Consider the following 12,577-nt stretch of genomic DNA (forward strand, 5'->3'; position numbering starts at 1 on the left):
AAAGCCCTACATTGTAGCATAACTTTTTTCGATGATTTTTTTCTCATGCAGGACCGCATTACGGGACAGATGATTGGAACAGGACATGAATCACAAGGCCTTTACTATCTTACCTCTTCAAATTCCTTAGCAGCATGCTCCGTTACAGATTCCCCAGATCTAATTCACAAACGTTTGGGACATCCGAGTCTATCCAAACTGCAAAAGATGGTGCCTAGTTTGTCTAGTTTATCGACATTAGATTGTGAGTCGTGTCAACTTGGGAAACACACTCGTGCTACGTTTTCTCGTAGTACTGAGGGTCATTCAGAGTCTATTTTTTCATTAGTTCATTATGATATTTGGGGTCCTAGTAGAGTCAGTTCCACCTTAGGATTTCGTTATTTTGTTAGTTTCATTGATGATTATTCAAAATGTACTTGGGTTTTCTTAATGAAAGATCGTTCAGAGTTATTTTCTATTTTCAAAAGTTTCTTTGCTGAAATACAAAATCAGTTTGGTGTTTCTATTCGTACTTTTCGTAGTGATAATGCCTTAGAATACTTATCCTCCCAATTTCAGGAGTTTATGACTCACCAAGGCATTATTCACCAGACTACTTGTCCATACACCCCTCAACAAAATGGTGTAGCTGAAAGAAAAAATCGGCATCTTATTGAGACCGCTCGTACTCTTCTCCTTGAATCCAATGTTCCACTGCATTTTTGGGGAGATGCAGTTCTTACGTCTTGTTAAATAGAATGCCCTCTTCTTCTATTCAGAATCAGGTTCCCCATTCCATACTGTTTCCTCAGTCACATCTCTATCCTATCCCTCCTCGTGTCTTTGGGAGCACATGCTTTGTTCATAACTTAGCCCAAGGAAAAGATAAATTAGCTCCTCGTGCCCTCAAATGTGTCTTTCTTGGTTACTCTCGAGTCCAAAAAGGGTATCGTTGTTATTCACATGATCTTTATCGATACCTTATGTTCGCTGATGTTACATTTTTTGAGTCTCAGCCTTACTATACATCTTCTGATCATCCTGATGTCTCTATGGTCTTACCCATACCTCAGGTTTTACCTGTGCCAACCTTTGAGGAATCTACGGTTACTTCAACATCTCCAGTTGTAGTGCCACCACTACTAACTTATCATCGCCGTCCACGTCCAACCCTAGTCCCAGATGATTCATGTCATGCGCCGGACCCTGCTCCTACTGCGGACTTGCCTTCTCCTAGCCAACCGCTTGCACTTCAAAAAGGTATACGATCCACTCGAAATACTAACCCACATTATACCTTCTTACGTTATCATCGTCTATCATCACCCCATTATGCATTTGTGTCGTCTTTGTCCTCTATTTCCATTCCTAAGACTACAGGTGAAACACTTTCTCATTCTGGATGGAGGCAGACTATGGTTGATGAGATGTCTGCTTTACATAAGAGTGGTACTTGGGAGCTTGTCTCCCTTCCTGCAGGTAAATCTACTGTTGGTTGTCGTTGGGTTTATGCAGTCAAAATTGGTCTAGACGGTCAGGTTGATCGACTTAAGGCTCGCCTTGTTGCCAAAGGGTATACTCAGATATTTGGGCTAGATTATAGTGACACTTTCGCTCCTGTGGCTAAAATTGCATCTGTTCGTCTTTTTCTATCTATGGCTGCCGTTCGTCATTGGCCTCTTCATTAGTTGGACATTAAGAATGCTTTTCTGCATGGTGATCTTGAGGAAGAAGTCTATATGGAGCAACCACCTGGTTTTGTTGCTCAGGGGGAGTCTAGTAGCCTTGTATGTCGATTGCGCAGGTCACTCTATGGTCTAAAACAGTCTCCTCGAGCTTGGTTCGGAAAGTTCAGCACAGTAATTCAGGAGTTTGGCATGACTCGTAGTGGAGCTGATCACTCTGTGTTTTATCGGCATTCTGCACCAAGTCGATGTATCTATTTGGTTGTTTACGTTGATGATATTGTTATCACCGGTAATGATCAAGATGGTATCACCGATTTGAAGCAATATCTCTTTAAGCACTTCCAAACTAAAGACCTTGGCAGATTGAAGTATTTTCTAGGTATTGAGGTTGCTCAGTCTAGATCAGGTATTGTTATTCTCAACGCAAGTATGCCTTAGACATTCTTGAGGAGACAGGAATGATGGGATGTAGACCTGTTGACACTCCTATGGATCCGAATGTTAAACTCCTTCCAGGACAGGGGGAGCCACTTGTTAATCCTGAAAGGTATAGATGGCTTGTTGGAAAGTTGAATTATCTCACAGTGACTAGACCTGACATCTTTTTTCCTGTGAGTGTTGTAAGTCAGTTTATGACTTCCCCTTGTGATAGTCATTGGGAAGCAGTTGTTCGTATTCTGCGATATATAAAGTCAGCTCCCGGTAAAGGACTACTCTTTGAGGATCAAGGCCATGAGCATATCATTGGATATACAGACGCTGATTGGGCAGGATCACCCTCTGACAGACGTTCGACATTCGGATATTGTGTTTTAGTAGGAGGTAATTTGGTGTCGTGGAAGAGTAAGAAAAAGAATGTGGTTGCTCCATCTAGTGCAGAATCAGAATATCAAGCAATGGCGACAACAACTTGTGAGCTAGTTTGGATCAAACAGTTGCTGGGAGAACTAAAATTTGGCAAAGTTGATCAGATGGAACTTGTGTGTGATAATCAAGCGACTCTTCATATCACATCAAATCCAGTGTTTCATGAAAGGACTAAGCACATTGAGATTGACTGTCACTTTGTCAGAGAAAAGATACTCTCGGGAGATATTGTTACAAAATTTGTGAAGTCAAATGATCAGCTGCAGATATCTTCACCAAGTCCCTCACATGTCCTCGTATTAATTACATCTGTAACAAGCTAGGTACATATGATTTGTATGCACCAGCTTGAGGGGGAGTGTTAGAATAGAAATAAGTATTTCCTACTTAGAATAGAAATAGAAATAGGAATAGGAATAGGAATAAGAATAGGAATCCTAGTCGGAAAAGGATTCCAATGTAGTGTCTATAAATAGGGTCTCAATGTAACTATTTAGATACACAATTCAATAATATTTTTCGTATATATTTCTCACACATATTATGCTGAGTCTATAGATGCATATAGAACATCTGGTGACTACTTTTCTTATATCTGATTTGCGTAGCACCGTGCATCTCTTCAGACTACTTTTCATATTTAATTTGCGTAGTACCGTAGAATTTTTCGAACTACTTTCTCATAACCAAGTTGCATAGCATCGTGTGTCTTTTCGGCGACTCCTTGATTTGATTTGCATAGTTTCATTCGTCTTTTCGGTGACTCCTCAAATCTGATTTGCATAGGGTTGTGCCATCATTCAACCCTACCATATAAATTCTCTTTTCAGTAGGGTTGTGCCATCATTCCGACCCTAGCCATATTATTTCTCTTTTTCAATAGGGTTGTGCCATCAATTCGACCTTCCCTATATAATTTCTATTTTTCTAGTTGGGTCGTGCCATCATTTCGACCCTACACATAATTTTATTTCTTAGATTGTGACCACTTTGAACCATCAAATCTAATACTCCAGTGTATGAGCATGTTTCGACCAATTTTTAGGTGACTTTCTTGTTTAGTATCGACTCATCTATTGATTCCAACATGATCCATATACTTTATACTAGATTTTGAGCACTTTCCGACGACCGATGCATTGTGAAGAAGTCTACTTGGAGCAACCACCTAATTTTGTTGTTCAGGGGAGTTTAGTAGCCTTGTATGTCGATTACGTACGTCAAACAACCTTACACTGTACTTTATTGCTCTGTGTTTTATTGACAGTATGCATTAAATTCAGTATTTCATGAGAAACCAAGCACATTGAGATTGACTGACATTATGCATCAAATTCAGTATTTCATGAGAAGACTAAACACATTGGGATTGACTGTCAATTTTGTGAAGTCAAGTGATCAACTTGCAGATATCTCACCAAGCTCCTCATCGGTCCTCTTATTAATTACATTAGTAACAATCTAGATACATATGATTGGTATGCACTAGCTTGAGGGGGAGTGTTGGAATTGTAATAGGTATATATAATCCTACTTAGAATAGGAACATGAATGGTAATAGGAATAGGAATAGTATATAGTGTCCTACTTAGAAAAAGATTGTATTGTGGTGTTCTAGTTGGAAAGGAGTCTATTGTAATGTCTATAAATAGGGTCTCTGTAATAATGTTAGAGACAACAATTCAATAATATTCTTTTCACATATTTCTCACAGGACTATATATTTAAATGTGCTTAATCGGGCATCACAAATAATTTTCGATAATTGAAACACCAAAGTCATAATTTCATTTGATAGTCAAAATCAAAGATAATGAAAGAAATAGTGCTAGACTGGTAGTACATCTTTGGTGAGCTACATTAGAGTCTTCCAGATATCGGGTGAGTGTGCCTTTTAATAGTCACGGGTGAGTGTGCCATACAAGGTGAATTATTTCACATGGCTTTTGGCAAAGGAGGAAGTCTTGACACACGAAAACTTGAACAAGAGGAAACACAACCTTTGTTCTAGATGTTATTTATGCGAAGAACAGGTGGAGACAGTCAACCATCTCTTTTTACACTGCAAATGGACAGATCAATTATGGCAGATGTTCATTCATAAGAGGAAGATCAAGTGGACAAAACCAGGGAGAATCACAGAAGTTCTAAAATGCTGGAATAGTGATGGCAATGCAGGAAAAAAGGAGGAGAGATGGAGGATTGTCCCAGCATGCATTTGGTGGACAATTTGGAATGAAAGGAATCAAAGATGTTTTGAAGGAAAGAACAACAATATTCAGAAGATAAAGATAAACTGCCTAGGTCTTTATTATTTTTGGTGTAAGCAAGTAGTAATAGGAAATTCTGAAGATGTTTCTAATGTTATTGACTGGCTGTAACTAAAAGATCTTAGGGCTGTTGTAAGTATAAATTTTTGGAGGGGAACTACACTTGGATGTAGTATACCTGTGGATATATAGAAGTAAATGTTACCTTTCTCAAAAAAAAATAATTCACGATGTGGATTCCCAGGAGGGCGAATCTATTAAGTAAGTAGATTTGAGTTATTTTTACCTTACTGGAAATCTTAATTCTGACCTGAAAGAAATGGAGCGGTGAAGTGTTCAGACTATGTTGAATTAGCAGAGTAATTAAAACACTTCTGTTACAAATGTTAGTTTTTTTTTACACATTGCATGCCTCTACTGTTGGAAATGCATTTCTATTTCTTAACGTGTTTTCAACTAACAGAATTGTTCGCGCATATTTACAACATTATGGATATGAAGATACACTGAAAACGTTTGATGTTGAAAGTAGAAGTACTCTTCCACCCATCTCTTTTGTTCAAGAAAATGGCTTTGCAGAGGACATTAATGTATATTCATTAAATCAGAGAAAGGTTCTTCGTCAGGTATGAAATGTGGAAGCATCTTTTTTCTACCATGATAAATAATGTTAATGGGTGATACCATGACATACACATTAGTCACTTGGTTTTAGTTGCTGTCGGTGCCTGCACAACCACTTTCTTTTCCTTTTTTTCAGTGGCTGGATTGAGAGAATTTGATCGATCTTTCACCTCTTTTATTTCCTCCTCTACTGTTTCTTACCCCTTGTAAAAGAAACCACGATATATAATGGAAAGAGGGAGGAAGAAAGACAAATTGGGTGGGATTAGTTATTATTCGGGACGGGTAGAAAATTAAACAGGTAAATAAGAGTGCTCTTTGTATAGTGTGAGAGAAGCTCTGTTGGCTGGTGAACAGATGTTCTATGTTGTGTATATCTTATCCCTTCTCTTGTGCTTTTATTAAACATGAAGGACTGGATATCGTTCAACTCTCCTCTTGCTTTCCCTTTTGTCACATGGTTCCTAAGAAAAAAACTATTCTAGAAAGGATGCAAATTTTCCCTCTTTTCTGCTGCTTTCTTGCTATTAACTGATTTCAATATTTGATGGAAGTGGGAAATAACTAACTGAACAGTTTGTCAAGACAAAGAAAGTCATCTGGTGAAAGAATATACAGGTGCTGGTTCTGAATGGAAGTGGATAAGAGAAGAATTATATAAGCTTTGAGCAATGTGATGAGCTATGAATTAGAAAAGATGGAGACAATATTAGGTGATATCAGTGTCTAATTTTTCAGTCGTGAGTTCAGTCTGGAATTTTGATATTCAATGAATTTTTGGTTACTCGTCACTTAGTAGTGCTATTGAGGATGATTCCCTTCACGCAAATAGCTTCCTTTCTCTCTTTTAAGTAATCCAAATGTGAAATCTTTTGATCTATGCCCTTTTGTCCACTTCAAATATCTTGACGGAACATTAGTTTAACTTTTGGAGGATATTTCAGATGGTCTTTCCTTCAATCCCTTGTAAGAAAAAATCTATAAGGTTGAAGAAAATATATATATAAAAAAGATATATACGTATCAGTAATGGAAGCTTTCGTACACATTAGAGTTTTAAGACTATTGACAAGTGAAGGAATATCTTTACTCAGCCTTTTGGCTGAGATCGAGGGTAGTGTTTGTTCAGAGCCTGTTTGGATTGGCTTAAAAGTTGGTCAAGCCTACCTCCAAGTTATTTTTAGCTCTTGAAAGTGTTTGACAAGGTTAAAAATAACTTAAAATAAGTGTAAGATGACTTGAAAAAAGTTAAAAACCAAAAGTAGGTCTCCCCCTACATTTTATTTTGTGACTTAGAAGTCATATATGTTTGACTTTTTCTTTTTTGACTTAAAAGGCTAATTTTTTTAAGCCAATCCAAATGGGCTCTCAGTTTAAAGATTTTTACCAAGTGAAGGAATATCTTAGTGGAAGAAACCCTACACATCTGACCATAAGATTGAGTGTTTGAATTATCCGGGAGTAAAGCAGGGGTTTACCATATTAAAAGATTGGAGGTGTTTTCTCTTTGACAAAGCAAAGTTAACACATAAATGTAGTCTCTGGTAAGATATAGTAACCAAAACTTCCGTTCTGCTGGACGGGTTAGCTGACGAACAACCAGTAACTTTTACCTTCCTTTATTGTTCTCTTCTTGCTAAATACTAGTTTTGGTTGGTTTCAGATCTGCACAAAACAATGTAATTAACTCTCCTCCCCGAGTGCAGTCCAAAAAAAGTTCATTATAGCACTTCCATCTGTCGACTTTTTAACCCCTTCAACCTGCTATATGTAAATTGTCATTTTGCTGACGTAGAAATGATACTTATAGGAATGTCTTTGTTGTTTAAACAGCTAATTCGGAGTGGTCAAATTGGTGATGCCTTTGGTAAACTAAGAGAGTTGTATCCACAGATAGTCCAGGTAATTTTCTGTTGACTGATATTGTCAAACATCATATAACTCCTATTGCAACTTCATTCACCTCCCTTGACCTTCTTGCACAAGATGCTGTTGAAGTTCCATACTTGATGTGTATTGATGTATAATTTTGCATCCTTAAGTATCTATACACAATTCATGCTCTTTGTTTTCTACTTTCTACTTTAGTTCTATTTATCTCAAATCTTACCTTCTTTTGTTTTGAGAAAAAAATCTTACCTTCTTTTGTTTCTTGACATTACTTTAATAGATATATATGTTTGGCAGTCAACTTATTCCTATCTAATGTTGTGTATATAGTATTTTTCCTCCTTTCTGTACCTTCTTGGTACTTTTTTTATATTACTTTACCCTATAATTTTTTTTGTGTCTATAGACATAAGATGTACATGTGGGATATGGAATTTCCCTTTTTTGTTTGTTTTGTTTATTACGCCAGATTGTTTCTTCAATATCACAAGAAAAATTAGGACACTTGCAAAAATTATTAATTAAGGAATTCTCCAGAAATGTAAATATATAGTACCTATTATCTCTGTTGTGCTGAACTATTTAGAGGAACATTCACAAGAATTTCTTTATGCTTAAGAAAAGGAAGAAAAAGAACTACTACATTACCGAAGCTTGGGGAATCTTAGTAGCTTAGTTGGTTGGCTACCTGAACTCCCACCTTGTTGGTGAGGGTTCGATTCCCCACATTGTAATCCTCTCCCCCATTTCCCCTTCCTCACCCCAAATAAAATTCATTACCGAAGCTTGTCTTAATTTAACTACTTTCAAAATAAAGTTACTTAAAAAATTGTATAAATTATCAATCAAGCTACTTTCGAAATATAGTTACTTAAATAATTGCATATATTATCAATCAAGCTATTTGAATGTGTGGATCACATGGTACTTGTATCAGTAAGCTATATGAGTTTTAAGTTAAAAACACATCACTTTAACACCTAAAACTGGAATGTATAAATAAATTATGTGATATATCACAATTTTCTTATGAACAATTATTCCTTATAAGAGAGGATGCTGTAGAAATTTTCTAAGATGTTCTTGCTTTCATCATTTTGTTATTTTCTTCTTTGTATTTATCTATCGGAAACAACCTCCCGACCTTCACGAGGTCGGGGTAAGGCTGCATACACACCACCCTCCCCATACCCCACTTGTGGGATTACACTAATAGTTTGAAAATCTATAGTTTGAATTACACTACAATAGTTTGAAAATCAATTATCGAGCGTCAAAACTTAGAATTGTTGTTGTTGCTAGTTATTAGCAATTCGATCAAGTGCTAAACGTTTTAAACTTCAATACACCTCTATCAAATCTTCTCAAACAAACAGCTTCATTTTAATACCAAAGAATAACTCAAATTAGAGAAATTTGAAGTTGCTGTCATTAAAGCTTATTACGTATTGTTTCCTGATGTTTTTCCTCTTCTTTCTTCCATAGCCTTCAATGAAAGTAGTTTAAAGTTGAAGGGAAGTCTTTTGCAGATATATATGGCACTCTAATTCTATGGTTGACATTTAGCTTTTCAATAAGTCTCAGTTTCCTCGCTAGTTAGCTTGAGTCACGATGAACTAGTATTCCATTCTTCTGTCCACTATGTGACAAAACTTGTTCTATTCTGACTCACTTTTCTTTTCCTGATAAGTTGCTCTATGCTTTTTAGGATGGCACATCAGCTATATGCTTTCTGCTTCACTGTCAAAATTTTATTGAGCTAGTACGGGTAAGTTGTTTTTGCACATGGTTCTGCTGCTTCATTTTTCTCTCTCTGTATAGAACCTGTAGCCACAGGACAAATGACTGCAGCAACCCCTAAGCAAATGGTTTAATTTTTCCGACTTCTTGGTGAAAATTCAAATCTTTTTTTTTAGTTTGAAATCCTATTGAGAAGAATGAGGTTCATGCTATAGAGATCAGGCAGGAAACAAAAGTTCAAGTAGAGAGTAAAACGGTGGTGGGTGCATGAAAAAGAAAGAAAGCTCATAAGTATGTGGCAAAAGAAGTCAATGAGGCCACAAAGAAATGAACATTCTGGTGCTTCCTTTGACATTGTTTAGATGCATCCTCAAATTATCTTATTCCTCCACTTTTCTGGGATTGTATAAGAATGTCAGTTGTTGGCTGATCTTCTGTTCATTAGTGCTCTATGGTGCCGTGTAGTCATATAAATAGGATAGAATCTGAAGTCTTATGTGCTATCTGTAGGTTGGAAAGCTTGAAGAAGCTGTGTTCTATGGCAGGACTGAATTTGAAAAATTCTATAAGTTGGGAGACTATGATGACTTGGTCAAGGTACTGCAGGAAATTCTGTTAACCTTTTGTTGCTGCGTTTACTGATTAGCGTTGTATTAATAGGAGCATCCTCACTAACATGTGTTGGACATTGTGAAAAAGGGTATACAATGTTTTCCCATTTGCGTAAATCTGCATTGTAGTACTGAGCTAATGGATTCTGTTATCTTATCCTCATAGAATTTGTATATTACATCATGGAGATTTCAGAAGTACACTTCTAATTTCAAACTATGTAGAGCAGTAAAATTTTCGTCAAAAACATCTTTAGGTTTTCTCCTTCCATATGATCCAGCACACAAGCAGGGACTGTTATCAGCAGTTTCCTCAGTCCTTTCCTATACCTCTATCCAACCAGCAGCAAAAGAGTTCATTCACAGTCATCACCATTACCCAGCTCACCTCAAATATATTCAGAAAAGGAACCCTTCGGGGTGGCCCAGTGGTTTGGGCTTGGGACTTCCATGTTGGAGGTCTCAAGTTCGAAACCCCTTGCTAGCGAAAGCAAGGAGTTTGCTTCTGGGTCGAGCTCGTCGCACTGGGCTTGCCTAGTGCGGGTTACCTCTCTTGTGTGGTTTGCGAGCTATTGCATAGGAGCTGGGGTTTTACCTTGTGCGCACCCAAAGAGTAGTGGCTGCGGGATTCCCTAGTCATCCAAAAAAAAATAAAAAAATTTCAGAAAAGATTTCAAAATTTCCTTTGTTAGGTTCTGTATGATTATTCTAGAATATCATAGATATAATATATAACTTAATTTCCAGATGGCATACCCCAAATAGTTTGTTGGTTGGGAACCAATCTCTCAACCAAGTATACCTGCCAGCACTTGAATTCCAGTCATCTCATTTACTGAAAATGATAGGTTCTTCCTCCACTTTACATGTTGTCTAGACACACCTTCAAAAACAGTTAAGATTAAGCTTTAGGTGCCTTAATTGCTCCAACTTAGTATCACATAACACCAAAGAAGCATCCACATAAAGTAAATTTCATAGTTCCATACTACCACTATTATTTGAACTCTTTGAACCTCCTTACCCATCCTCGTTGATTGACAAGCTTTATCATCCCGTTGAGCCCTTCCATTCCATAACAATAAGGAAATAAAAAGGTGACGAAGGATCTCCTTCTCCAAGTCTCCTTTGAGAGGGAAAGAAGCTATCATGTTTCCTACGTTTATTGCGGATTATATAACTAATAGTACGTGTCCTACCAATATTCCAACAAAGTCTTCTTTGCCTTGCTTTGTACTGTCCAGCACCGTCTTCTTTTCACAATCCAGAAGCTCAATAGTTACTCTTACCATAAAATGTGTTAATTTTGCAATGCAGGGAATGTTTAAGCTAGACATATTACATCTTTGCATCTAATGTTATCTTGAGTAAATATTTGTTCTTACTGTTTCTCTTTGTCTATATCATCATAGGACTGTGCTGCTCTATTGGCATATGAACAACCACAGAAATCCTCTGTTGGGTATCTTCTAGGAGATTCACAACGAGAAATTGTGGCTGATGCTGTCAATGCAATGGTATTGTCAACGAATCCGAGTGTTAAAGATTCAAGAGAGTGCTTACATTCACGTCTTGACAGGCTACTCAGGCAGTTAAGTTCTTGCTTCTTGGTGAAGAGAACGTTTAATGGGGATCAGGGTGAAGGTTTCCATCTTCATAGAATACTTACTAGTGGTAGGAAAGGCTGAGAGGTAGTCTTGGTTTGCATTCGCATCACTCCCAACCCATGTATATGCTTCACTCATCCAATGTCTTTCATGTCACGATCCAAGAGGAAATGCCTCTCGGTGACCAGCACACGTGCTGTGTAGAGTTGTTGTGTACTTTCTTGATTTGTAGTAGTCATTCATTTTCTTGATTACGGGGTTGTCTTCGTTTCATACCCCCTACGACAGTAAACCTTATATAGTTCGTGCACATTGAATGGTCAGATTCTATACTTGGGGGTATAATGCTATCCGAGGTTCAATCGGATAGCTTTTGTACAGATTCATTTTTCAAGTTCAGTAGATTGTTGTTTTTGTGTATGCTGGTCCTTCTTGTTACACAACTCTTTGGAAATCATTATTGTTTGTTGAAAGAAAACAGATTGGTAGCATTGTTTCTTTGCTTAGAAACCCCTAAAAGACTGGAGGAATTTTAAGAACCCAAACAGTAAGAAAAAAAAATAAAAGGTAAATTGTGCTTAAAATCATTTGTATATAGTTTTTAGATAATTCTTTTGGGAGGTGAGGTGGGTGTGTACTGTGTAGGGTGGCGGTGAAGATGAATGTGTTTTAAGGGTGCGAAGGACACAATTAATGCGAAATGCTACTTGTTTTGCTTTTCTATAGGTCTGTGCACCACTCTCCCTTTATGAAAAAAAGAAGATTATTTTAGTTAAGGATTTATTGAAAATATTTCTTTCTATTCCGTAAAGGTAGAAGCATAGTCTATATTTATTTTTTGGAACACTTAAATATAATAATGTTAATCCCATTTTTCTAAAAGCATTTAAATTTCTTGTGTAATAAAAATCTCACTACCAATCTTACTTGTCATGGGATGGATTAGTATCTTTCTACCCATAACTAGAGAATATTCAGAATTTGAATTCTTTAGAATATTTTTTTTTTATTGAAAGCCCCTTTAAATAGGTTCTATAATACGCAAACGGTCTAATGAGATGCAATGCATTATGTAACAAAAAGAAAAAAAAACGTTATCTAATCAAGTAATTTTGTGTTGGGAGATGAAGTGTGCGAGTACAAATCTAATCAGGTAATACATATATCTAACGCCGTGTAAAATACCAATTAAGTTACGTTAATTTTTAGTGGAAGAATAAATTAAACAAATTAAAATAAAAGTGATAAATTTCCATAACATAGGTAGGTGCGGGGATGGGGGGACGCGGGGGGGGGGG

At 36.9% G+C, this 12,577-nt stretch overlaps 1 protein-coding gene across 1 annotated transcript in view; it reads left to right on the top strand.

Annotated features, from left to right (window-relative positions):
* LOC125858551 (ran-binding protein M homolog) overlaps positions 1–11,699 on the top strand; it is a 25,592-nt gene extending 13,893 nt beyond the window's left edge. Inside the window, exons 6-10 of the mRNA XM_049538356.1 lie at positions 5,271–5,433; positions 7,265–7,333; positions 9,030–9,089; positions 9,572–9,658; positions 11,085–11,699. Of these exons, the coding sequence (XP_049394313.1) occupies positions 5,271–5,433; positions 7,265–7,333; positions 9,030–9,089; positions 9,572–9,658; positions 11,085–11,360 (655 nt within the window). The 3' untranslated portion in view covers positions 11,361–11,699. The remainder of the gene's footprint in view (positions 1–5,270; positions 5,434–7,264; positions 7,334–9,029; positions 9,090–9,571; positions 9,659–11,084) is intronic.
* Positions 11,700–12,577: the final 878 nt, after the last annotated feature.

This window comes from Solanum stenotomum, chromosome 3 (assembly GCF_019186545.1).
Source record: "Solanum stenotomum isolate F172 chromosome 3, ASM1918654v1, whole genome shotgun sequence".
In the NCBI taxonomy this organism is placed as follows: domain Eukaryota; kingdom Viridiplantae; phylum Streptophyta; class Magnoliopsida; order Solanales; family Solanaceae; genus Solanum; species Solanum stenotomum.